The sequence below is a fragment of the Capra hircus genome, chromosome 7, assembly GCF_001704415.2.
Source record: "Capra hircus breed San Clemente chromosome 7, ASM170441v1, whole genome shotgun sequence".
NCBI classification, from domain to species: Eukaryota; Metazoa; Chordata; class Mammalia; order Artiodactyla; family Bovidae; genus Capra; species Capra hircus.
In genome coordinates, this window is record NC_030814.1 from 103,651,838 (window position 1) to 103,678,072 (window position 26,235).

At 51.5% G+C, this 26,235-nt stretch overlaps 1 protein-coding gene across 1 annotated transcript; it reads right to left on the reverse strand.

The window, feature by feature from the left end:
- Positions 3,101 to 20,660, reverse strand: IL12RB1 (interleukin 12 receptor subunit beta 1). The gene is made up of 16 exons (XM_005682116.3): positions 20,509 to 20,660; positions 19,340 to 19,402; positions 18,272 to 18,389; positions 17,706 to 17,875; positions 16,409 to 16,548; positions 15,965 to 15,998; positions 15,110 to 15,232; positions 14,269 to 14,351; positions 13,189 to 13,426; positions 9,764 to 9,931; positions 8,946 to 9,083; positions 8,286 to 8,441; positions 6,477 to 6,611; positions 5,219 to 5,324; positions 4,832 to 4,913; positions 3,101 to 4,086 (listed from the first exon to the last, which is right to left on the reverse strand). Exons 1-16 carry the CDS (start codon positions 20,567 to 20,569, stop codon positions 3,709 to 3,711), a joined length of 2,193 nt encoding a protein of 730 aa, XP_005682173.1. The 5' UTR covers positions 20,570 to 20,660; the 3' UTR covers positions 3,101 to 3,708.

Here is a 26,235-nt window from a genome sequence, read left to right on the forward strand (position 1 = left end):
AAAAAATCAAGCAATCAGTCAATAAAAGGGTGAGGGAATCCCCCGGGGTCCCGGGGTTGGGGCTGTGTGCTTCCACTGCAGAGGGCATGGGTTCGATCCCTGGTCCAGGAAGATTCCATATGCCGCGGGCAACAGCATCCTATGAGCTGCAACTACGGAAGCCCGTGTGCCTAGAGCCCATGCTGCAACGAGAGAAGCCACCACGATGAGAAGCCTGGGCACCACGACGAAGAGCAGCCCTGCGCACTGCAATAGAGAAAGCCCTTAATGAAAGGGTGAACAGTGCGGTATGTGGATACAGCCTTAAAAAAATTAAAGAGGAATGGGCAAAGAAGCACAGTTAGGGGAAGGGCATTTCATTTCAGGCCGAGGGCCTGGCATCTGCAGGGTGAGGGCAGGGTCTCATAACAGGCCAGGCCAGGGCTGGTCTGTGTCACCTCCTGCACCCTAGAGATCCCTGATATCCCAGCCCCATCCTGGCTCAAGGGAAGAGGCAGAGACAACATCTCTTTATGACCAAACTCCCCAGAGGCTGCTGGAGTGACAGAAGAAGCAGGTTACCTGGGGAGGTAAACTGAGGCAATCTGTCTCCCTGATGGAAACGTGCATCTTGACTCATGGGGGGATAAGTCTCTTTGTCTCTTGAGACCCTACACTTCTCCTGCTCCAGAACCTCCCCTCCAACCCCCCACAAACTTAAGAATAAAAACTCTTAGGTCCCCAGGCCGCTGGGGCTGTGACCTCTATCCCCACCCCCACCTATTCCCCACCGACCACATCTGCCACAGGGCCTTTGCTCCTGCTGTTCTGGCCTCTCTTCACCATTTGGCCCCAGCACCACCTCTTCCAGGAAGCCCTCCCTCACTTCTGTTCCTCGCATGTTCACTTGTCACTCGCCCAGGTTTATTGTAACTCTCTTTGTGATGATTAGATTAGCTTCTGTCCTCCCTACCCAACCAGGAGCCCCTCATGACTAGACCAGTTCTGACCTGTGCAGAACAGAAACTGGTATACAGTAGGAGCTCAAAACTGATTTCCTGAATCAAGGAAGGAAGGAAACTGTGAAACAGGGTCTACCACAGTCTTGATTCCTGGAACTGCTGCGAGCAGCTGAGGAATCAACACTCAGAGAAGCCCTAGAATGATGAGGACACAGCAAGTGCTCAGTTAACTCTGGGCCAGGGCTCTGCTAGGTAGGATTGCCCAACCCAAGGAGGTAGGGCCCTCAAGCCAGTGCCCTGAGCCCTCTCCTATTACACAGATGGGCAAGTAGAGGTCCAGAGAGGAACTTCTTGTGGGTCATTTTCTAGCAGCAGAAACAGAGCTCAAAATGCCTTTAACAACAAGAAAACCAGAATTTTGGGCTTCAGGCATGGCTGGATCCAGGAACTAGGACGCCGTCTCTCTGTGTTGCTGTCCTTTCCACAAGCTTCTCTTCCAGGCATGTTCAACCTTCCCTGAACACAAGCAGGGTGTTCATTTTCTCCATTCATCTCAGCAAGAATTTCCAGTGCTGCTCCATAAATATCAAACTCCTAACTCCATGGACCCAGGGGGTGAGTTTGCCAACTCCAAAGGCCAGCTAAGTGGGTGCTGTGCTATTGATGGGTCCCATACTGGGTCCCATACTGGGACGGCCAGCATGGGGGCATTTAGCTCCCTGAAGGTTCCACTGTGTACATGTGTATGTTGGGTGAGGGAGAGGGGAACTCTGGACTTGAGGTGGGTAGCTCTGAGCCTCTGGGGGTCGGGTCACTCTGGGCTTTCTCATGAGGCTGCTGACCCAGCATCCTCTCTATCCTGTCCACTTGGTCCTGCCACTGTCCAGGCCTCCTCCTCAGGCTGCAGCCCAGCCCTCAGGAATGAGGAGGGCTGATCTTCACGGGAGGGTTTATCTAGCGGAGGGCACAGGTTGAGTACTTGGACCAAGTCTTCTATTTCCCCTTCCAGATGGAGAAACAGAAGACCCCAAAGAAGAAGGGCTCGACCCTACCGGCTGCCGCACCTTCTTCACCCAGAGGTCTCATCTTTTGCCACAAAATTCAGTGGTTCTGAGTTTTAATCTCTATCCTGTCCGTGTTTAAAACCGGAAGAGTGTGTTTTGCAAACTCTCTGGGAGGTGGGAGGGGGCTGGGCGGACTGGGCATGGGGGAACACGCGCTGCTGCTGCCACCTGGTGGCCACGGAGGGAATCAGCACCAACTGGTTTAAAAATGAGGGAAGGTCTGGTCGGGAAAGTACCGGAAGCTGTGGTTTCAGGGTGTGTCTGGGGAGTAAAAATTCTGCTGCGGGTGTTCGATGTCACGATGAGAGAAGAATCCCAGGTCTCCGCCGGAACCCTGGACAGAGGAATGGGGTTGGGAGCAACCAAGTCTCCTCCTGTTTATTTATTTATTAAGCCTTAGACACCCCCCGCCCCAGCAGCTTGTGAGGTCAACATGATCATCACTCTTGCTTTATTTATTTTTTAATTTTTGGAGTTTAGGTGAATTTTATTCTAAATGGGGTAATAAAACAATAGTAACAAAAGCAGTTAACTATTAAATTTAATTACTGATTCAGTAAGTTTAAAATCCTATCCTTTTGTTTTATTTTTAATCCTATCATTTTAAAACCACTCAATGATTTTTAATATTTAATACAATCAAACCTAGTGAAAGCTTTTTATCTAAACCTTTAAAATGACTGGAAAACTAAACCTTAATTCCCATTCATGACTGCATTGCACTCTTTGCTAATACAATAATCTATATCTTCCTAAAGATGTTGCGGCTTATAGCAAGGTAGTTTCTTCCTCTCCACCCTAAGTTTACTGAATTTTCTCCTTAGTTTTCAGTTTTTCATTTTCTCCTACAATAACTTCATATTTCCCTTTCAATTTTTCCAGTTCTAGGCAAAGCAGCTCTATTTCTGGATTTTCTGGGGTAGCAGCTCTCGAGTGATGCTTTAAAAAAAAAAAATCCAAAGCCCTATTAGGTTTCTCTGGTTCTTCGTATATGTCCAGGACCCCCAACTTTTCCAAGTACCTCTGGAACTGCTCAGCAGTTTTGTAATGAGATATAGTGACAGCAGCAGCGAACTCCTCATTTTATTATTTTTTTATTTTATATTTTCACCCCCACTTTACAGGCGAGACATCTGCGGTCAGGGAGGGGCCATCACCTCCCTCAGAATGTTTAGCCTTCTTTCCCCCACATCTGAGTCATCCAAGCCTGGAGACCCTGCAGTGCAACAGAGAATTTAGCACCCATATTCCCCATTCAGACAAGATGCCCAGCCCAGGATCTGGGATCAGCCTGAGCCTCTTTGGGGCCCCTTCAGTCTATCCCACACCCACTCAACAGGCCAATCACAGCGCCCTGCTCCATGGATGCCAGGTCCTGGCCCTGGGCAGAAACTTCCGTTTCAAGATGGTTTGCAAGGTTCCCACCATAGGATTGTGGCAGGTGGTGCTGGGCAGAGTCGGCGTCTAGGGAGGGCAGCGGCTCCAAAGCCTGGGGAGTGAGGATGGAGTCTGAGCCACTCGGCCTGGATTAGAGTCTTGCGTGTGTCGTGTGGTCCCAGGCCAGCCACTAGCCCTCTCTGAACCTCACTGAGGCTCACTGAAATAGGTCAATAGGACAGCCATATCGCTCAAGGGCATCACGTGAGTGTCTGGAAAAAACAGGCTGAGTGTGCAGTGAACAGCCAGCGTCCTGGAGGCAGTTGTCAGTCTTCTCTGTAAGAGGAGGCAGCTGTTCCTGTTTCTCCCTGGGAACCGAACCTGGGGGCCTGCCTCAGGCCCCCCAGGAGCAGCAGTGGGGGTCTAGCCACCTGGGCAAGGCTGTCCTCCACCAGACCGTCCTGCCAGCCAGGCCTCAGAGCCCCAGCCTCAGGGCAGCCTTGCATCTGCTTCCTGTCCTTCAAGGGCAGCTCTGTGCCCGGGGCTGGCTTAGGGGCACGCAGAGGCAGCTCCATCTTCTCCTTGAGAGTCCCAAGTGTGCCCATGTCAGCTCCCTCGCCTTTTTCCCAGGATATATTCACCATCAGGGCCTCGTGTGGAGACACCTCCTCTGGGAAGTCTGCTGGGCTGGTCCACTGCCAAACCTGGAGGGGGAGGGCGGGGTCAAGGCTGTGGGCGGGGCCTTACTGCTCATCCACACAAGGATGGACTGGACCAGGTCCTTTCTGGCTAAATTCTCTAAAATCCTGAGGCCAGTTCAAGGATCAACAGGAAGGGCTCCCCATTTCTCTTTGGAAAACTGTCTCTCTTCCTCTGATGAGTGATGTGGTTGGGCAGGGCAGTAGCCCCAGGCTGATTCTTGCCGTCAGCGTGTGATCCTGGCCCAGTCAATCAGAGCATTCCAGCCCCCTGGTTCCAGTGATAGGCTCATGGATGGGCATGTGACCCAAGCTGGGCCAATCAGTGATGGCCCAGAATTTTGCTACAGTTAATGGGAAAAAGGGATACCCTGTGTCGGCAAGAAGAAGGCTGAACCTGCCTAGGAAAAAAGCCTGAAGGGAAGCCAGCACCCCAGAGAGATGGAGTCCCAGTTCCTGGATCCAGCCATACCTGAAGCCCACAACCTCAGAATTTTTTTTCCATCAGGTTATGTTGTGAAGTCACTTGAGTTCTGTTTCTACTACTAGGAAATGATCCACATGAGGGTCAGTTTGGGCTTCTATTTGCTTGTCTATAAAATAGGGTAGGTTTTCTTTTTTTTTTTTGAGTCCTTGCACCGGTGGTTTGGAAAGAATAAAATGAGTTAATTCATGGCCATGACTCTTCAGAGTGCTAATCCAGATACGGACCCAATAAACAAGACTTGGAATTAGAAAGAGGGGCCCTTACCTGCTTCCCCTGGCTGCCAGAGAACTTGATGGCAGTGCTGGCACCAGGTGTGGGCAGGGGTGGGCACAGGTGCCTTACAGCCCTGGGGAGAGAGGGGAACTGGTCAGTGCTTCCGTTTGTTCTTACTTTTAAATTGTTCTGATTTATTTTTGTCATCTCCATTAGGTTACAATAAGGGGAGTGAAGACATGGCTGAGGGGTCAGAGCAGAGGGAAACGGACAGACCCAGGTTGAAATTCCAGCACTGTTGGATGCCCTGGGCCTGACTGTCTGGGCCTCAGTTTCCTCATTTTGAAAGTGGACATAGAAACCTCTTTGGGGTTAACAATTATCATTATTCACACTGTCACTATTACAGACCATCTCAGGGGAGGGGGTGCAAGTCACCTGTTCAAGCTGAGGCTCCCAAAGATTCCCAGGAGAAGGATGCTCACGAAACTCCCCAAAGATGCGAGGAAGATGGACAAGCCGGACAACTCAGAAACCGGGGCTTCTAGGAGCAGAAGAGCTTGGGCTGAGGGAGACACGCCTTCTGCCTCTCGCTGAGGCGGGCACTGGCAGGGGCGGGCCCTCCGTCCACTCACTGCTGACCCTGGCGCAATGCGAGCCACTCCGAGCCTCAGTTTCCTCCTCTGGGAAGTGGGGCCCGGCCTGCCCTCTGACTGCGGGATAAAACCCTGCACACACTAAGTGCTCAGGACACCGTAGCGCCAACCACCCGCAGGTGGGGCTCGTGCGGTGGCCCCCCTGGACCCAGACCTGCCCACCACACACCTAGTCTGACTCACTGCTTCTTTTATAACCAGATTCCACTGCGAGGACAACAGGTAGGGACTATGGCAAGAACAGGGGTCATTCGGTCCCCAAATCTCCCGCTTCCACATGCCCCAAGACAACAGAGCCCACCGACTTCCTTATGCTTGCGATGAGAGATGTTCATTCATATTCATTCATTCCCTCAATAAATACCCACCCCTGCTCTCTCCCTCTCCCCAGTAGCTCCAAGGTTGGGGGAGGCAGAGCCCAGAAAGACACCCCCACCTGCTCCCAAGGTGTCAGGCCAGGTAGGTGGAGCAATCACAGCTGGAGGGGAGGAGGATGCCCCAGGAGGAAGCCTGGAAGGCTTCCTGAAGGAGAGAGCGTTTGAGCTGAGTTATGAAGGATGAATAGGAGTTTGACAAGGAGGCCAAACATTCTAGGCAGAGGCCTGCAAGGGCAAGAACATGGGAGTGTGAGAAAAGATTTATGGGAAGAAGATACAGCAGAGGAAGCTGGTGAAGGAGGCGGGAGCAGGTCAGCCTGTGACTTGCTCCTGAGGGAGATTCATGGGGAGCAATGGAAATTTGGAGGGTCAGGGCAGAAATGCTTGTGGATGTGGGATGTGGGGCAGTGCATGCTGGGTGAATACAGGGTGCACCTCCCACCCTCCTCCAATCCGGCTTCCCTGGGGGCTCAGATGGTAAAGCATCTGCCTGCAGTGCAGGAGACCCATGTCCTATCCCTGGGTGGGGAAGATCCCCTGGAGAAGGAAGTGGCACCCCACTCCAGTACTCTTGCCTGGAGAATCCCATGGATGGAGGAGCCCGGCAGGCTACAGTCCATGGGGCTGCAAAGAGCTGGACACGACTGAGCGACTGTCACTCACCGATGGTGAAATGCAGGGGCTGGCTCCAGGCGCCCCTCCACTTGGCTGTGTCTGCGCGAACCTGCACCTTGTAAGCTGCGCCAGCCCGCAGGCCCTGGAGGGTGACCTGGGTCTCTGCGGGCCTCACCTGCAGCTCTGTGAATGGGAGGCAGCATGAGTCCCCAGACCCCCTTTATTCTGGGCTCCGCCCTGGGAGGTGAGGATGGGGGTGGGCACTCACAGACATTTTGTGGAAAACTCTTCCCTAAATGCACCCATTCACCTCAAGTTTATTTGGAAAACTATTCTTCATCAAAATCTTCAGCAAATGATACTGTTTTTCTCAAATTCTGACCAATATGCCCTTCCCCCACTCCTAGCCCATCTCTGCCAGCTACATGTGTCTTCTCCTCAGAGCTCCCTAAAGGCAACAGGTCCCATCGTCAACCTCAGGGCCTTTGCACTGACTCCCTGGCCACGTTTACCCTTTCCCCGGATGACTACATGGTTTCCTCCCTCACCTCTTTCCCATCTTTCAGGTCAGGGTCAGGGTTACCTTTGTCTAAGTTGTTCCCCGCCCAGTGTCCCCAGCACCTCAGCACACAGTAGGACCTCAACAAGTGTTTGTGGAATGGGCTGACTTAAAAAAAAAAGCACCTTATAAAAATCTTTAAAATGAGAATACAGTTGGTGGTGGTTGTCCAGAAGAAAAAAATTCTTAGAACCCTAAATCCGTATTCTTTGTAAATATCCAAGAGGACTATTCTTCAAAAGGAATTTCAGGGAAGTCGGTACATTTGGCCAGATGGGCAGTTGGTGCATGAATCTTCAGCAATTTGGCTTTTGGCAAATCAGTTTTCAGCAAATGGGGCTGTTTCTGGCTGTGCCGGAATGCATCACCAACTCCCATTAGGCTTCATTTATCCCCTCTAAATCTACCTGTTGGGGATGCAAGAGATGAGTGTTCCATCCCTGGGTGGGGAAGCTCCCCTGGAGAAGGAAATGGCAGCCCACTCCAGTACTCTTGCCTGGAGAATCCCACGGACAGAGGAGCCTGGCGGGCTACTACAAAGAGTCGGACACAACCGAGCGACTGACAGAGCCTGCACGAGTGCGCACACTCCCTCCAAACATCACAGGGTGGCCAGACTGGCGGCAGGGTGTCTATGTCTGAATCTGGAGAACCCCTATCCCCCATCCCCCATCCCCATCCCCCATCCCCCATCCCCATCCCCCATCTCCCACCCCATCCCCATCTCCCATCCCCCATCCCCCATCCCCCCATCCCCATCCCCCATCCCCCCATCCCCCCTCCCCTCCCCTTGGCATCATGCCTTGCCCTGTGCTGGGCATGTGCAGAGAAGGCAGGAAGTAAAGCCACGGTCTTGCTAGCCTGGCCTGTTGCTGCAGGAGATGGATGGGTGAGGCTGTATCTGCAACACTGTGCTAACCAGTGGGAGAATGAGGCTCCCAGTGCAGGAAATGACAGGAAGATCCAGCCTTGGTGAGACCTGCCCTGTACATCCTCATTTCTTTCCCTCTTATGGGGCAGGAAGGGGCACCTGAGTTCAAATCCAGACTTGCTTAACCTTTGGGCAGCTGAATCCCTCTGCAGGCCTCAGTTTCCCCATCTGTGGAATGGGGACAGTCATTCCTGCTCCATGGGAGTTGCCGTCAGGGCCAATCAAATGATGAGTCCAACTCTATCATTTTATGGGTGAGGAAACCAAGGCCCAGAGAGGGACAGTGAGGTGCCCAGGGTCACACAGCAAGGCAGACTCCAGCCCAGACCCCTTCCTCCCCCAGCCAAGCCCGTGCAGCCTCACCTACCAGACGCTTGGTTGCTGTCCTCCTCCTGGAAGTACACAACGTACTCCTTCAGGACGCCAGGGCAGGTGCTCAGCAGAGATGGTGTCCAGTCCACAGACACTGAATCCTGGCTGAGCTTCCTCACCGACACGTGCTGTGGGCTTCCGGCCTCTGAGGCTGCAATCACACCACAGCCATGGTCACTTCCTAGGGTGCTGGCTCAGCACATTCTGCCTGCCCAGCTGGTACTGTCCAGAGACCCAGGGCGCCGTGACCACCAAGTCAAGTGGGTCTGGGTTCAAGTCCTCGCCGCAGTACTCTGGTACCATCACTTCCCCTCTCTGAGCCTCAGTTTTCTTACTTATAAAATGGGCAGTGCCTCTTTGGGTGTCTTAGAAGTCGACTGAGTTGACTTTTTTGGGGTTTTTTTTTTGCCTCTCCATGAGGCATGTGGGATCTGAGTTCCCTGAGCAGGGATTGAACCCACACCCCCTGGAGTAGAAGCAGAATCTTAACCACTGAACCACCAGGATGTCCTGACTGAGCTGACTTCTAAGTGTCTGGCTCTTGGCCAGGACCTGATAGGAGTAGGTGCCTCTAAATGGTATTGCCCATTCCTTATACCCAAGGACCGCTGCTGAGTCCCCAGAGGAGGCCACCCTGCAGGACTGGGCCACTCACCATTGCCTCCAAAATGGTAGGTGGACAAGACTGTAGACCACGAGGTTAGCTTCTCCGGGTGTGCAGAGGCAAAGATGGTAATGCGGTAACATGCCTTCTGTGCCAGTGCCCCAGATTCTTGGCTCCAGCTGTGAGTTGCTGGAAGGATTAGCAAGGGTCAGGCCAGTAAATAGATTGTGTCCCCACCTTTGCACCTGTGCCATCTACCAGGAACTTTCAGAGCACTCCTACTCATGCCTCAAAACCCTTGCACCAATGTGCCTTCCTCCAGGATTCCTTCGTTTTGCCCTCTCCCAAAGAATCCCCACCTTCTCCAGCACAGCTCTTACTCCATGGTGCCAGGGGTGTCTGTGTCCAGCCTGTCTCCTCTGGCTGGAAGCTCTTGGAGGGCCAGGCTAAGACTGAGGATTTGGGGGGACCCGGCAAGAACAGGGCAGAGAGCAAGAGGCTGCCTAGGACATTCAGCACCCCCTCTTTCCCTCCAGAGGCCTCATTAATTTGCCACTAGCATCCTGCTAGTTGCCACCTTTCTTGGCACCAGTGAGTGTTTAACAAACACCCTGGGACGTGAGACTCATTTCCTGCCAGGGTGCAACCTGCCCAGGGCTGAGCCCTGGCAAACCAGGGTTGCAGCAGGAAACTCCAGACTTGGGTGAGTAGGAGGGTCTGACAGGTCTTGGCCTGTCCCCACTTCTGTGTGACCTTGAGCAAGTAGCAAGACCTCTCTGGGCCTCAGATACCCCACATGGAGGATGCCTGTAAGTTTGAGTTGACTGGGAGCTCTAACGGAGGATGCAGGGTAACCAATACTACCGTACCCATTCCAGCAGCGTCTGGGTCCTGGGGTGCCGTCACGATGCAGGCGGCAAGGTTCTCCTCCTGGCCCTGGAGCTGCCACTCAATGCAGTACCTCATTCCCTGGGCCCGGGCTGGCCAATGTATGGTGGTCCCGTTGGCTCCGGCACTGATATTCAGAAGCCCTGGTTCTGGAAGAAAACAAGGGCGGCACATCAGACCCGCGATCTTATGCCCCGCCCCCAACCACCCACCCAAGGCTCTGAGACCCCATCCCACTCTCCTGACAAACTCTAACCCCCAGGGGGCCAGGAGTGTTTGGATCTGACTCTGTCTCCCCACGCTGGGGGCTGCCGAGTTGAGGGCTGAGCACCAAGGGGACAGCAGCGGCCGTTTGAATGAACCGAGTCCTCCCCCAGCCTGACCACGGTTCTCTGCCAGGATGCCTACCATCAGAGCTCCCTATGCTGCCACTTCTACCCTGCCAGGCTGGTAAGCAGACGCTCCAGCAGATGCCTGGCCGCCCACCACCCGCCTCGAGCTGCGGCAGTGGGTGGCTTGGTGGGGGAGGGGCCTCCTCATCGGACCAGCGCTCAGAGGACACACCCACTCAGCCCTCTGGGGCTCATCTCTGCCACTCCCTACAACAAGGGTATCAGCACCAGGCTGAGAGGTGGGTACTGCTTCCAGTCCTAGAGAGAGAAGCTATCATTGATTGAGTTCTGACTGTATGCCTCAGGCCAGGGCTGTCTTACAGTCACCATGACCAATGATATAAATCATATCAATATCATGCCGCATCATATCAAATTATATCAATGATATGAAAACTGAGGCTCAAAGACAGAGAGCCACCAGCTCAAGGTCACATAGCAAGGCCATGGCCCAAACCAGACGAGGAACTGACAGACTCTCTGATGTGCCACCCTGGCAAGTGGCTGCATCTGTCTGAGCCTCAGTCATCCCATCTCTGAAATGGGCATCATCGTAACCACCCTACCGGGTGCTCAGCAAGATCATGAGTAAGGTGAAACAATCAGGGCACTTATCTCAGGCATGAAATTTAAGGAGGTGTCAAAGAATTTGGTTATCAGTATCAATGCTCTTCTAATGCAATATTTTTTGAAGATAGAAATGAATGGAAAAATATGTACTGAGTACTATTCAGGGTTGCCAAATAATGGAAACAGCTTAAATGTTCATCAGTGGAAAAACAGATAAAGGAAATGTGGCCTGTCCACACAGCGAAATATTACTCAGCCATAAAAAAGAATGAAGCATGACACATGATACAATGTTGTTGAATCTTGGAGACATCAGGCGGAGTGAAAGAAACCAGACACAAAAGATCACAAAGCATGTGATCAGTTTCTATGAAAAAGCCCATGAAAATCCACAGAGAAAGGAGAGCAGTGATAATCAGAGGCTGGGGGAGGGCATGGGAAGGCACTGCTAATGGGGACAGGGTCTCCTTTCGGGGGTGATGAAATGTCTGGAACTAGATGAGGTGAAACGCTGTGAATGCGATCAGTGCACCAAAGTGTGCTTGTTAACATGGTTCATTTTGACATGTGAACCTTTCCTCAATAAAATGTGTATGTACATACACATAAATCTTGATTTTTAAAATTTTAGATTTATTTTTTATTGGGGGTAATGCTGGTTTATACTGGAGAAGGCAATGGCACCCCACTCCAGTACTCTTGCCTGGAAAATCCCATGGATGGCAGAGCCTGGTGGGCTGCAGTCCATGGGGTCACTAAGAGTCGGACACGACTGAGCGACTTCCCTTTCACTTTTCACTTTCATGCATTGGAGAAGGAAATGGCAACCCACTCCAGTGTTCTTGCCTGGAGAATCCCAGGGACGGGGGAGCCTGGTGGGCTGCCGTCTATGGGGTCGCACAGAGTCGGACACAACTGAAGCGACTTAGCAGCAGCAGCAGCAGCTGGTTTATAATATATGTTTCGTGAGTACTACATTATATTTCAACTTCTGAATACCCTACTGTGTGCTCACCACAGAAAATTTAGTTTCCGTCTGTCACCATAGAGTTGGTCCTCTTTACCCCTCCCTCCCCCGTCTCTTCCCCTCTGGTAACCACTACTCTTTTCTCTGCCTATGAGTTTGTTTTGGTTTGCCCATTTATTTATTTGGTTAGTCAGTTAGTTTGGTTTGTTGGTTGGTTTTTATATTCCACATCTGAGAGGAATTATAGCGTATCTGTCTTTCTCCATCTGACTTATTTCACTAAGGATAATACCCTCCAGGCCCATGCCTGCCGTCACAAAATGCCAACATTTCACTGTTTTTACGGCTGAGCAGTTTTCCATTGCATACATGCACTACGTCGTTTTGCTCCACTGATGATCATTTAGGATGTTCCCATATCTTGGCTATTGTGAATAACGCTGCAATGAACATAGGGGTGCATGTATTGTTTCCAATTATGTTTTTCTTTTCTCTGGATAAATACACAGAATTGCTGGATCATAAAGCTCAGATGGTAAAGAATCTGCCTACAATGCAGGAGACCTGGGTTTGATCCCTGGGTTGGGAAGATCTTCCGGAGAAGGGAATAACTACCCACTCCAGTATTTTTGTCTGAAGAATTCCATGGACAGAGGAGCCTGGCACGTCCATGGGGTCGCAAAGAGTGAGACACGACTGAGCAACTAACACTTTCACTTTTCATGGTAGTTCTAGTCTTAATTTTTTGAGGAATCTACATACTGTTTTCCCTAGTGGCTGCACCAACTTACATTCCTACCAATAGCGTGCAAGGATTCCTTTTTATCCACATCATCGCCATTTATTTTTTCATTTGTATGTAAATATATGTATATATTTAATATATGTATGTGCCTGCGTGCATGCTAAGTCGCTTCAGTTGTGGCCGACTCTGTGACCCTATGGACCATAGCCTCCCAGGCTCCTCTGTCCATGGGATTCTCCTGGCAAGAATACTGCAGTGGGTTGCCATGCTCTCTTCCAGGGGATCTTCCCGACCCAGGGATCGAACCTGCATTGGCAAGCAGGTTCTTTACCACTAGCACCACCTGGAAAGCCCTTACTATATGTATGCCTGTATATAAAGCGAACAAATTGCCTAGATTTTAAATGAAGACAGGATGATCAACCCTGTTCTTGTACAACCCTGCCTCATTTGACACTCTGATCCTGCCCCTGGTCCCGATAAAACTTTATTTACAAAAGCAAACATTTGACCTGAGCTGTAGTTTGCCCATGAGATTTTTTTTTGAACTATCACATTATACCACTCTGCCTTTTTAAAAACACTGTGCATTTTTGATTACTAAGTTTTGATACGCTCCTGAATTAGACACCCCCTTAAATTTCTGTGCTCCGCTTGCCTCACCTAGCCTAGCTGAGGTTCAGAGCATGTGCTCAGCTCCAAGGGGCCCTCCCGCCACCCACCCAAAGGCACCTGAGTGGATGCAGGCAGGAATGTGCCATGTCTGATTGGGGCCGAGGCCAAAGCGATTCTGGGAAACGATGGTCAGATCGTAGGCAGCACCCGAGAGGACGAGCTTTCTCTTCAGGCGCAGAGTCTTCTTGGCCCTGGTCTTACATGGGCAGGACAGCATGTGGAGATGGATCTCGTAGGTCACCTCCATGCCAGGGTCAGGCCCAAGGCAGCCTTCTGGAAGCTCCAGTTGGGGCAGCTGTTATGAGTGTGAGAGTTGGTTTCCTGGGGACCTGAACATGCTCCTTGTCGCCACGGGTTGACATCAGGATTCAGCCCATGAACACAGACTCATCCACAGGCCCAGGTGATGACTTGAGCAAAAATTTACAAACTAGTGAACCTCAACGCTGGCAAGACTGTTGGGAAACTGTCACGTTCACTGATTGTTGGTCTGGGCAAAGGGGGAAATAATTTGCCAAAACCCACTAAAAGCCAGGAAAAAAAAAAAGTTTCCATCTTTGGATCCAATTACCTCAAGTCTGGAAATTTTTTCTAAGAAAAAGGATTCAACTTATAGGAAACCCAGGAAGAGAAGGAGCTTCCCTATAACTTTACTGTGACAGGTCACTGGGGATCTGGCTGAATCAATTATGGTGAAATCAGGGGTTAAAACATATGTTTTTGCCCTTGACTCAGGCAGGAGACTTTCCCTCTGTACCTCGGTTTCCTTCTCTGTAAAATAGGTACATTTGACTTACACACTTAATGAGTTGTTTGAGGGACTTCAAAGAAATTATCTCCCATCCAGACCAACTACAGTCAACTACTTCCTGGCCTCCCAGCTTCCACCTGAGCCCCCCACAATGTATTCTCCCGATGGCCACCCCAGGGAGCCTGCAAACACCTGAGTCCAGCCGTATTCCTCAGCTCACACACCTACCATGGCTCCCGATTACCTTCAGATTTCAACCTACAGTCTTTCCGGTCTCAATCACCTTCACGGTTCATCTCCCTGAGCTTTACACATTTCCACTCTAGCCTCTGGTTTCCTTCTCCCTCTTCCCAGGCTAGCCCACAGCCCAATGACAACCCTGTTACCTGCTCATGCAAGGTCACCTGCCTCCTCCCATTTGGGCGAAGCTGCTCTGCTGAGAACCTCACCTCAGCCTGTGGAGGGGTTTCTGCAATGAGACAGCAAGACGGTGACACTGGGGGTGGTGCCCTTGCTCACAACCTCCTGCAGACCCTGGATGGAGACATGGGGCCTTTTCCCTCCCTCCCATGAAACACGGGATTCCATGGGTTACATAGTTTTCAGAATCTGCAAACGTGGAGATCCACCTCATGAGAGTGAATATACTTGATGCAATTGGCTAAAAATGGTTCAAAAGGTCAATTTCATATCATGTCCTTTTCTAAAATACTACAGATTTTTTAGACAAATCTGGAAACAACGACTGGAGCTGTTTCCCAGCAGATACACTCTTGGGCTGGCAGGAGGAAGCCCCAGTTCAAAGGGTGGGGGCCAAATACTGACAGTCACCCCATCTCTCCCTTGCACCCCCACCTTGGGCTGCATCTCCAGTCTGGAACTGCCCAGGCTCCAGCTTCCTGTGTTGTTTGGGAAAATCCATCTTCACAACACAGCTATATGCATCCATCAACTCCCTGTTCAGCTTTCAGAGAACAAACCCCACCAAACTAACCGGAAGGAGAGAAGGACTGAGAAATGTTTTCTTTTTAGATTATGGGTTGGCTGCATTTTATAAAGTGAAACTCGTTCACTGCCCTGTCACCTGGCACCAGTTTTCCCTAATTTCTCCTGCCACCTTGTTTCTAACACCCATCACCTAATTGCTAACACTCACCACCTTACTTCTGATCCCACTACCATCTTTCGGATGCTTGTCTCCCTTCCTGTGGCCCAGGGTTTTCTCACCAGGGGGGATGCACACAGGGCTGCTCCAGCTGCTCCAGGGACCTCCGGGGACCCCTGGCCCCAGACGCCGCCGCAGCTGGAATTCCTGGGCCATGTCCATCTCCAAGGGGCAGAGGCATGACTCTGAGGAAAAGCAGAACAAACTTCAGGCCAAGGGGCTGTCCCACAGCTAGGAGTTCCCGGAGCTTGGGATGGTCACTTAGCCACCATGTACATATTAAGCACCAACTGCATGTGCACTTATTGAGCATCAACGGTGCCCATGCACTTATTGAGTGCCAACTGTGTTCCTGCATTTATTGAGAGGTAACTGCGTGCCAGACCCTGGGGACAAGGACAGTCAGAATAGGCCAGGTCCTGTGCTCTGGTGCCTCAGGGATCACCCACTTCTTACACTGTCTGGGCTTTGAGTCTCAGCAATACCATTCCTTAGGATGTGACCTTGGCCGTATTGGGCTTCTCAAGCCCAAGCCTGTGTTTCCTCCCCTGTGAAATGGGAATCATCCAATATTGAACCACAAGGGGGTACAAACAAGTCTACAAAGAATTTAGCACTGGGCCTACGACACAGAGGGGGCTTCTCCAGTGGCTCGGCAGTAAAGAATCTGCCTGCAATGCAGGAATTGCAGGAGATGCAGTTTTGATCCCTGAGTTGGGAAGATCCCATGGCGGAGGGCTTGGCAATCCACCCAGTATTCTTGCCTGGAGAATCCCATGGATGCAGAAGCCTGGTGGGATACAGTCCATAGGGTCGCAAAGAGTCAGACACAACTGAAGCGACTTAGCAGTAGCACACAGTGGGTGCCTAATTAATGCTAACTTGCTGCTGCTGTCATTATTCAGTATTATTCTCACCGAAGCCAGCATCATCCTGATGTCCACAGTCACCCTAAAATGAGATCATATTTATACATGATTTTACATTTGGTGTTGAAAATATTAGTCAGCTCTTTTGAAATCTTCAACAATTATTTTGCTAAATGCCGCATAGAGCCCTGGATTGGATCTGGGAACAGTGAGAGGACATCCTTGGAAAAGCAAATGAAGGATTTCCATGGTGACCCCGTGCTTAGGAACCCGCCTTTAACTCAGGGGATGCAGGTTCAATCCCTGGTTTGTGTGAGCAAGGGCAGTCATAATCAGATCTTCAAGTCAGAGACAAACCCCAGAGGCTAACTATGGGGCAAGAGTGGAGGCCAGGTGGAAGGGGTGATAGATACAGAGACTGCAAAGCTGATGGGGGAAATGTGAGGGGGCCGGGTGCCCTGCGCAAACCGCTGATCTGGGGAATAAACTCACCAGCTTCCACGGGCTGCCAGGTGTGCGGTGCCGGAACTGTACCTCGGCACCATCCTGGCGGGCTGGGGTCTCCCACTCCATACGCAGCTTCCCTGCTGACTTGGACACCTTGATGTCTCCTGGGGGAGGGTCGTATTTAACTGGAAGCAGAGGTGGGGTTTGGGGAAGGGAAGCAGGCGTGTGTGTGAGTTGTTGGTTCTGAAAATCCCAGAAAACCTGCACGTGATCCTCCTGGTCCAGAGAAAGCCCCAAGGCCCACCCTAGCAAGACCCCTCTACGCCTGGGGTTCTATGAGTCAGGGTCAAGATTTATACACAGGATCCTGTTAGTAAAAATATCTTTAAAATATTAATACTCGTTGCTGGCAAAGCTCTGGTGAGACATACTTCTGTAAATTGCTGATGAGAGGGTAATCAACTGGTTCTGTGTTTCTGGAGGACTACTGGGGAACTCTTGCTAACTTTTTAAACTCACTTCAGGGAGCCTGACCTAAGGAGAGACATCTGTCACCCTTCCTGTCTTTTGGTCGTATGGTGTTAGATTCTACCTCACGGCCTTGGCACTTGCCGCCTGGACCACACTTCCCTATCTTTATTGCTGCTGGACCTTTTTCATCCTTCAAAGACTCAGCTTGAACCAGGGGCCTTCCTGATCTGCCAGCAGTATCTCATCATGTGTAATGGTCATGCCCTGTCCACCACCCTACTTGAATCTGGGCTCCATGAAGCAGGGATAGGGTTGGGATTCAGGTGAGGAGAGTGAGGCAGGGTTGCACAAATACAGGGTCAGATCCTCTCTTTATTTAAAATCTTGATATTTTGTTTGTCATGGCTTCGGGTTTTTTTTTTGCGTCAATATCGATTTTTTTGAACATTGAATCATGATACCATTTATCTTTACTACTGAGATTTTTCGCCACTGCCCCTCCTTAAATTTTGTGGCCAAGGAGGGTGCTTCATTCACCCCTCCCTCACAGTGGCAGCTCAATACATCTAAACCAAGGGTGTGTTATTGATTAACAAAAACAGATTTTAAAGACCCAACAGGATCTTGGGAGCATTACGGTATCAGGGAGAAACCAGAAGCTACCTAAATGTCCAGCAGTAGGGGATCGGTAAGGGGCCCATGAAAGACTCTGCCAAGTCATAGGGCAGTTTTGGATGGGAAAACAGCTGGCACTATCCAACCCCTTGCCAGAGACCCAGAATCCCCCGCACCCCGGCTCAAGTCTTGGCTTGGGGACCAGAAGCTTCTCTGGGTGAGGAGAGGGTCATGGGGAGGAGGGCAGGGTGCTGACCCGAGCTGTAGAGGTTCAGGGTAACATTGGGGGACTTCTCTGTCCGGTTGGCGGCCCGGGATTCCACCCAGAGAGTGACATTGTGGAGCACGGATATGCCATCCTGGTCGGAGAACTGCAGCTTGGTGGCCGAGCCTGTGGCAAAGTAGCAGCAGCGGCCAGACTGGAGGCTGCAGGAAGGAAGGTGTTGGTGCCGAGTCTCGGCGGCCGCAGTGGATGACGTGCATCACATCCCACCGTCCTTTCCTGCCCCTTTCACCTCCCCTCCCCAGCCTGGGGGCTTCTCGGGGATCAGCCTGGGACTAAGGGTGTTAGAGGACCCCAGAATCTCCTAACAAGGCCTGTCACGGAGGGAAGGAGGAAATGCATGGGTGGATGCGTGAATAGAAGTGTGAGTCAGTGAGAGGGCGAGGGTGAAGGAAGGACAGAGGGGTCCTAACTGCTGCCCACACTGGGTACCCGCCTTGCTGAGCGCCCACAACACAGAGCCCCAGCTAAGGCCCAGGAAGGGGCACAGATCCTGGGGGCAGAGGCGGGGGTTGCGGAGCAAAGGGTGGGGTCCTCACCAGCATCTGAGGAAGTGGCTGACTCCAGCTGCAGAGCCCTCATACTCCCAGGAACATTCATAACCAGCGCTGCTGAACAGCCGGTAGCAGCTCAGGGCCCGGGGGCCTGAAGCTGAGCCTGGAGGTTTGAGAACAGGCTACGGTGTCAGGGAGGGGGCGTCCCCAAACTGACACAACTCAGGGAGGTATCTTCGTGACACTTATGTAACCCAGTAGGACCTCAGCTTAAACGCGCTGTGACATGTAACCCAGTAGGACCTCAGCTTAAACGCGCTGTGGCTTCCAGCACCTTCCACTGCCCTTCCCACCTGTCTCCATCTGCCATCCCCACTGCACCTCCTGCTCCAGCCACTTCAGCCTCCTCCCTGGCGTTCAAACATATCAGACTCGCTCCTACCTTGGGGCCTTCGCATGGGCTGTGCCCTCTGCCTGAAATGCCCTTGCCCCAGATCGTCACATTCCAATTTCTCCTTCAGAGTCACCGCCTCAAACACTAGGTTATTTGAAGCCGTCCCTTCCCTCTCCACCTCCCATTCTGCTCTGTTTATTGTGTAGCATATCACTATACACAGGATACGCATTAGTGTGACTGTCGTCCGCCCCCTGCACTAGGCTGTGGCCCCAGGAGGACAGCTGGGTTCGCAGCTGATTCCTTCACATCCAGGACCGTGTCTGCACATAGTAAGTGTTCAGTAAATATTTCTTGAACAAAAGAATAGATGAAATGCCTGCCCAGGGGCAGATTAGTGAATTTGTTATAAGCATGAGTGTTCCAGCAATGCTTGCTTCGGGGGAGGCAAAATGTTTAGCAGCTGCTTAACCCCCATGCTGACCAGTCGGGACAGACAACAGACACACTCCTGTGACTCTGCTAGGGGGCAGACAAAGCTTACAGACGTGGATGACTGCACTGAGTTTGATGAGGACAGGCTGTCAGGATGTCAGGTCAGGGCTCCCAAGACCCCAGTCTTTGGCTGAGCAGGAAGGAGCTTAGGGAGGGGCTGCTAGGGAGGAGTCAGTCAGAGCCCAGCAGCAGCCCTCCCTCCCACGATGGGGAACTGCCCAGACCTGAGTCTGCATCTGGGTATGGTGGGTTCTGAAAACAGCATCCGATGGTACCGCAGGCTTCAGCTGCAAAGGCAATGAAGAGGTAATGGCAGTCTCAGCCTTTCACTGCCGACGGAGAGGCGCTCACCCAGGGATCATCCTCACACCCGTCCACTTTCCCATCTATGCACCCCCCCCACCCATCCATCCAGCTTTCCATCCATCCGGCCATCCTCCCATCCACTTATCTATCCATCCAGTCATCTATCCGTCTTTCCATCTACCCGCACGTCCATCATCCATCCACCCACCCACTCACCTATCCATCCATCCATCCATCCATCCACTCATCTATCCATTTGCTCACCCATCCACTCATCTGCCCAGCCATTCGTCCATCCATGCACCCATCTGCTTCTCAGGCTGCTCTTCTAAAGCAACTCAGTGTCCTCTGCCCCCTCCCTTTTGCTGGTCTCTAGGCATGCCTGACCTCCAGAAGTCCCAAAACCTTGCTGATCTCCAGCTTACAGAGAGGGAAACTGAGGCACAAGGAAGTTATCCAAGTTTATGGAACAGCAGAGTCAGGATGAGAGTCCAAACTTGGCTCTTAGAAAGGGCTGAGTCCTTTCCCATTGGATTTCACAAGATGGAGAGAGAGTATGTATGTTACATACACTAGATAGATATCTATTATATACATACTTGCTCTTTATCCCTTCCTTAGCTACTCCTCACCAAACTCTGGCAAGTGGGAAAGATTCAGAGATTTAGCCCACTCCACCCTGGTAGCTCAGCTGGTAAAGAATCTGCCTGCAGTTCAGGAAACCCTTCTTCGATTTCTGGGTCAGGAAGATCCCCTGGAGGAGGGCATGGCAACCCACTCCAGTATTCTTGCCTGGAGAAGCCCCAGTGGCAGCAGAGCCTGGTGGGCTACAGTCCACAGGGTCACAAAGAATGGGACACGACTGAGTGACTAAGCACAAAGTACAAAAGACAAAATCAAGATCGGAGAGGAAACACCCAAGTCTGACATTAGAAGTCCTAATTACTAATGTCCCATTTGACAGAGGGAAAGACTGAGGCACAAAGACACGGAACCAACCCTGGAACCGAGGCCACTAGCCCTCCACATACACACAACCCCACCACCCCCAACAAGAAGAGGTGAATTGTCAGGGTAGGGGACTCACCGCCCTGTCTGTGGCACAAGAGGAGAAGGAGGGCAACCAGCCTGAACCCCCATCGTCCCATCCGGTCCTTGAAGAGAGCAGCAGCCCCAGATGAACTTCTGTGCTGCCGGTGAGGCCCTAGCCACCAGGTCCTTCCTCACCCAGGAACACGCTGAAGCTGATAAAGAAAGACTAAAGAGATTAAAAAAAAAAAAAGTTATGAAACACAGCCCCTCCCAGGGCAAGTCAAAGTGAAAGAGAAACCCAGGAAGTCAGCTTGGGGGTGGTGGCCTCATCTAGGCCACAAACCCACCTGAGCCCTAGACCTTGAGCTCGACCCCCTGAGGGTCTGGGGTCTTCTCTGCTGGCTCCAGACGGGAGCCGGACACCAGGTGAGAGCCCCATCGGTGGCCTGGGCCTCTGTGTACTTGGCTAGGTCTCCAGCCCTCTCTGAGAGAAGGCAGTGGCAACCCACTCCAGTGTTCTTGCCTGGAAAATGCCAGGGACGGGGGAGCCTGGTGGGCTGCCGTCTCTGGAGTTGCACAGAGTCGGACACGACTGAAGCGACTTGGTGGCAGCAGCCAGGCCTCTCTGGCCCACTTCTGAGATCCAGGAGCTCAATGAGAGGCCTGAGGCCTTTGGACGTCAGAGTTCACTCTCCCGAAAAATTGTTATGAAGTGCATTCTGTAGGCTGGACTGCTCTCCCCACCAAATGTCCACCTCATCATTTCCCAAACTCAAACCTCAGGGCACCCTGGGCCCCGTGTCTGAAGAATTCCCTTGTTTCCTTCAGATTCGGCTTAGTCTTTTCTCTATGTCTGTCTCTGGGCCAGAGACAGGGAGGCTGGGGACGGGGGTCGGGGGGTTTGGCTCAGTTTCTGATCTTCTCTCCCCACTGTCAACAAAGGTCCGAAATGTCCATGGGAAAGAGCTGTTGCATGCTACAAAAAGTGGATAGCACTCCCAAGCAGCATCCTGAGTGGAAAAAGTCAGACCCAGCAGCCCACATGTTGTACGAGTCTGTGTATATGAAACGTTCAGAACAGGTAAACCCAGAGACAGAAGGTAGGATGATTGCCAGGGGCTGGGGGAGGGGATAAGGAGTGACCGTTCATGGGGATGGGGTTGCCTTTGGGGATGCTGGAAATGTTTTGGAATGAAATAGAGGTGATCATTGTACAATACAGTGAATGTTCTCAGTGCCACTGAATTGTGTATATTAACACAGTTCATTATATTTGTGTGATTTTCACCTTAAAAAAAAAAGCTGTTCTCAGAACCCAGGTGGACAAAAAACAGGATAAAGGTCTCTCCTGGGGAAAAGCATCTGGGGAAACTGAGGCCCAGGGTGGGTGGGAGGAAGCACTTTTTCTGAGAGCCGGTTCCGAGAGGCAGCTGGGCCAGCCAGGGTCAGGCGCCCAGCAGGCCATGAAGTCAGAGCCACTGGAACAAAGAGGCAGTGTTCCAGGCCTGGCACAGTGGGGACGGAGACCCTGTGATCCTGTACAGAACAGCCTTCACTGGCAGCAGGGCCCAGGCCAGGCCAGGGGCGGAGTAGCTGTGATGTCTGGGGGAGGGGCAGAGACAGAGAGAGAAATGAGAGACACAAAGAGAGAGAAGTGTGAAGGTGGAAGAGACCACTGGAGATGGGGTAAATCAACAGGCCCCCTCTCAATGATCCTGAGACTCTTACCCCAGGTGCCCCGTTTCACAGATGGAAAAACTGAGTCCAGAGACACTCAACCCACTCAGGGCGCTGGCTAGAGATAAAGACATAGATGCAAACCCTGAGGCAGAGCCCCCCACACAGTGGGGCTGAGCTTCCAGGAGCAAGGCTCATGCCCTAGGGCTACCTCCTATCCCCAGGAAAGTCAGGCTTCCCAAGCTTCAGCTTCCTCATCTGCATATGGGCTAGAGTGAGGATAAATGGGGCTTCCCCAGGGGCTCAGTGGTAAAGAATCCACCTACTATACAGGAGACACAAGGGATGCGGGTTCCATCCCTGGGTCAGGAAGATGCCCTGGAGAAGAATGTGGCTACCTACTCCAATATTCTTGCCTGGAAAATCTCGTGGATGGAGGAGCCTGATGGGCTGCAGTCCATGGGGTCACAAAGAGTCAGACACAACTGCGCAACAGAGCACAGGGATAAACAAGGGTTGCTACCCACCAGACAGCCAGGACGGTCTGTCATTCTTTGGGGGCTCTCAGTGATCTCTGCTCTTATCACACCTCTTTCCCATCCCCCCAAAGGTAGAGCAGCCACTGAGAAAACCTCAAGGGGCTGGAGCAGAGCTGGACGCAGATGCTCCCAGCTCCTTGGGGGTTAGGGGCTGGCTGCAGGAAGGGGCAGAGGTTGGGGGGCCTCCGAGGGGGACCAGAGAGGGCTGCCCCGAGAAGGGAAGTCTTAAACTGGCTTTGTCGAGCTAAAGGACATTCCCAACAGAGGTCAAAGGAGAAGCAAAAGTCGGGGACGCGCTTTGGGGAACACCAAGATGAACTGGCAGGCCTGGGGCTCCATGTGAGAGGTGAAGATGGTGGAGTGGACCAGACGCTTGGCTGCTGGGCTGAAGGGCTGGGCTTCTTCCCAAGGAACTATGGCAGCAGCATGAGCAGGACTCCAGCCACGTGTGAGGTGTTGTTTCCACCCTTATTGAGGTCGCAGTTGGAGGCTCACCCTGAGGTTCACGCAGCCCACCTTCCCCATGTCAAATCTTTGTACACCCACCTCTCTTGGCCTGCCTGCCACCTACTTCAGGACGCCCTCCCAGCTGCCCCAGAAGCACAGCTGAGATACGTCCCCAGCGCCGTCCCACTTTCAGATGCCCCACAAACTGAGGAGGGGCAGGAAGGATAGGGTCATAGGCCCCCCCTGCCCAGGAAATGGTAACAGGAGGAACCACAGAACTTCCCCACCCCCTCAGCTTCCGTCTTCTGTGGGGAGGGTGGGTAGTGACCTTTAGCCTGAGAAGAGTTGAGCTGCCCTCCACGTGGTCAAGAGATCTGATGCCCTTGAGGGGTATCTAAGGAGGATCTTGAGGGATGAGTAGAAGTTGGCAAGGGAACGATCCATTAGCTCTTGTAACAAACACATTTATTAATAAGAACATTTTTTCACCAATAAGAGCATTTTTCATTCACTCAGCCAGGACTTTCTGATGCCTCCAGAGGATCATTTGAGGATGTTTTAAAGGATACATAGTGGTGACCATTCTGTAAGGTATAGAAATATTGAACTAATATATACTATATTATATATGTATATTATATACTGATATAATGTTGTAGGTCAATATTTATTCAATTTAAAAAAAACATTTATTTAATTTATTTGGCTGTGCTGGGTCTTAGTGGGCTTCCCCCTGGCAGACTACAGTCTATGGTGTCACAAAGAGCTACTTAGCAGACACAGGTGTCACTAGTGGTAAAGAACTTGCCTGCCGATGCAGGAGACATAAGACACGTGGATTCGATCCCTGGGTCCGGAAGATCCCCTGGAGGAGGAAATGGCAATCCACTCCAGGATTCTGGCCTGGAGAATCCCATGGACAGAGGAGCCGGGCGGGCTACAGTCCCTGGGGTTGCAGAGTCGGAGGCAACTGGGTGACTAAGCACAGCACGTGACGGGTCTTAGCAGAGGCATGTATGTGTGTGCTAAGTCGCTTCAGTCGTGTCTGACTCTTTACGACGCTATAGACTGTAGCCCACCAGGCTCCTCTGTCTGTGGGATTCTCCAGGCAAGAATCCTGGAGTGGGGTGCCATTTCCTCCTCCAGGGAATCTTCCCGACGCAGGGATCAGAGCCGCACCTCTTGCGTCTCTTTAGTTGGCAGTCAGGTTCTTCACCACTAGTGCCACCTGGCGAAGGAGCGGCATGCGGGGTCTTTTTTCAGCTGTAGCTGCGAACTCTTAGCTGCACGTGCGATAATGAGATCTAGCTCCCTGAAAGGATCAGATCCGGCCACCCTGCATTGGGAGCATGGAGTCTTAGCCACTGGAACCCCCAGGGAAGTCCCTTATTCATTCTTTTTTTTTTTTTTTTTAAAGAATACATATAAAGTGTGTGTGTTCGTTGCTCAGTCATGTCTGACTCTTTGCAACCCCATGGGCTGTAGCCCCCCAGGCTCCTCTGTCCACGGGATTTTCCAGATAATACTGGAGTGGGTAGCCATTCTCTTCTCCAGGGGATCTTCCTAACCCAGGGATTGCAGGCAGACTCTTTACCATCTGAACTACCAGGGATGCCCATTTACATACCCATTATTCACTCCCTGATGCCCCTCATGGAGACATTTGAGGAGGGTTTTGATGAATGTGTAGAAGATTGCAAGAAAAAAAAAAAAAACCGTGTATGTCCATTCATTAAATGATCTCTGATGTTTCTCAAAGAGAATTTGAAGTGGATTTTGAAGAATAGGTGTTCACTGTGGGAAAACTGCATTCAGTCAGTCCGTCAGTTTGTCGGTCAACAAATGCTCCCTGTTGCCCACTGAAGTGGTCTTTCGGGAAGGAGTTTGGTGAGGGAGTTCTTCAGAGGGATCAAGGACACTGAGACCTCTCTGGTGGCTTCCCCTCTGCTAGCTCCTCATCTGTCCACCCAACCACCTCTGGTACATGAGAGTCGCAGGCAGGAAGGCCAGCGGTCCCCAAGGAGCAGGGGGAAATAAACTTCAAGTGGCAGGCATTGTCTTCCTTCTCTACACAAAATTAAAAGAGGCTTCTTTTAACTATGTGTTGACGGCACCTGGTTCTGCCTTGACCTAACCAATGCCTTTTTCTTACAGAGATGTTTTTCTTAAGCTTTATTAATGAAACTATGTAATTGTTTTGGAATCTGCCTTTCTTTATCCACCTAAGACTAACTTATTTTACTCTTCTCAAATCTTGGGCTGATAATGGCTCAACAAGCCAGTTTTCCTGCCAGTTGTTTTATGGCCAGGGGATGACACACCTCATGTCATCCTATCTCGAAAAATACATATTGTTGGAGAGGGGCCTGGTGAAACCCCCTCAGCTTTGAGGTGTCTCTCTTATCCGATTAATAGTTTTCTAACAGACATAAAACACCTTGCTAAAAACTATCAAGGGGGCACTCTTTCTGTCCACTTCTGATGTCTATGTCAGAAGTTTTCCCTGTCTATATTATACTTTAATAAAACTTGGCTACACAAAAAGCTTCAAGCAGTCAAGCCTCATCTTTGACCCTGGATCGAAATCCTCTCCTCCGGAGGTCACAAAACCTGGTGTAACGCACAGCTCGCAGCAACCTTTCATACAGGGAACCTCTTCACCTCCAGGTTCCGGCCAAAGTCCCAGGGAAGATACTGATTGGCTGAAATTGAGTCACATCTCCATCTGGAACCAATCACAGTGGCTGGATGCAAAACTCTAGGTCACATGTCCACCCCAGCCTGGCCTCCAATAGAACTTTTAGGCAGAACTAGCCAGAGACAGCCCACTCCAGTACTCTTGCCTGGCAAATCCCATGGACGGAGGAGCCTGGTAGGCTGCAGTCCATGGGGTCGCTAAGAGTTGAACATGACTGAGCGACTTCCCTTTCACTTTCCACTTTCATGCATTGGAGAAGGAAATGGCAACCCACTCCAGTGTTCTTGCCTGGAGAATCCCAGGGATGGGGGAGCCTGGTGGGCTGCCGTCTCTGGGGTTGCACAGAGTTGGACACGACTGAAGCGACTTAGCAGCAGCAGCAGCAGCAGCAGCAGCAGCCAGAGACAGAAAGTTGGCTATT

What these genes read in the sequence shown, in the direction of transcription:
- IL12RB1 (XM_005682116.3), bottom strand. Translation starts at nt 20,569, where the DNA reads ATGGGACGATGGGGGTTCAGGCTGGTTGCCCTCCTTCTCCTCTTGTGC. An exon ending in AGCCACTTCCTCAGATGCTG is followed by an intron (nt 17,876 to 18,271) that starts GTGAGGACCCCA and finishes TCCTTCCTGCAG; the next exon opens with CCTCCAGTCTGGCCGCTGCT. An exon ending in TCCTGCCTGCATCCACTCAG is followed by an intron (nt 9,932 to 13,188) that starts GTGCCTTTGGGT and finishes GTTTTCTTCCAG; the next exon opens with AACCAGGGCTTCTGAATATC.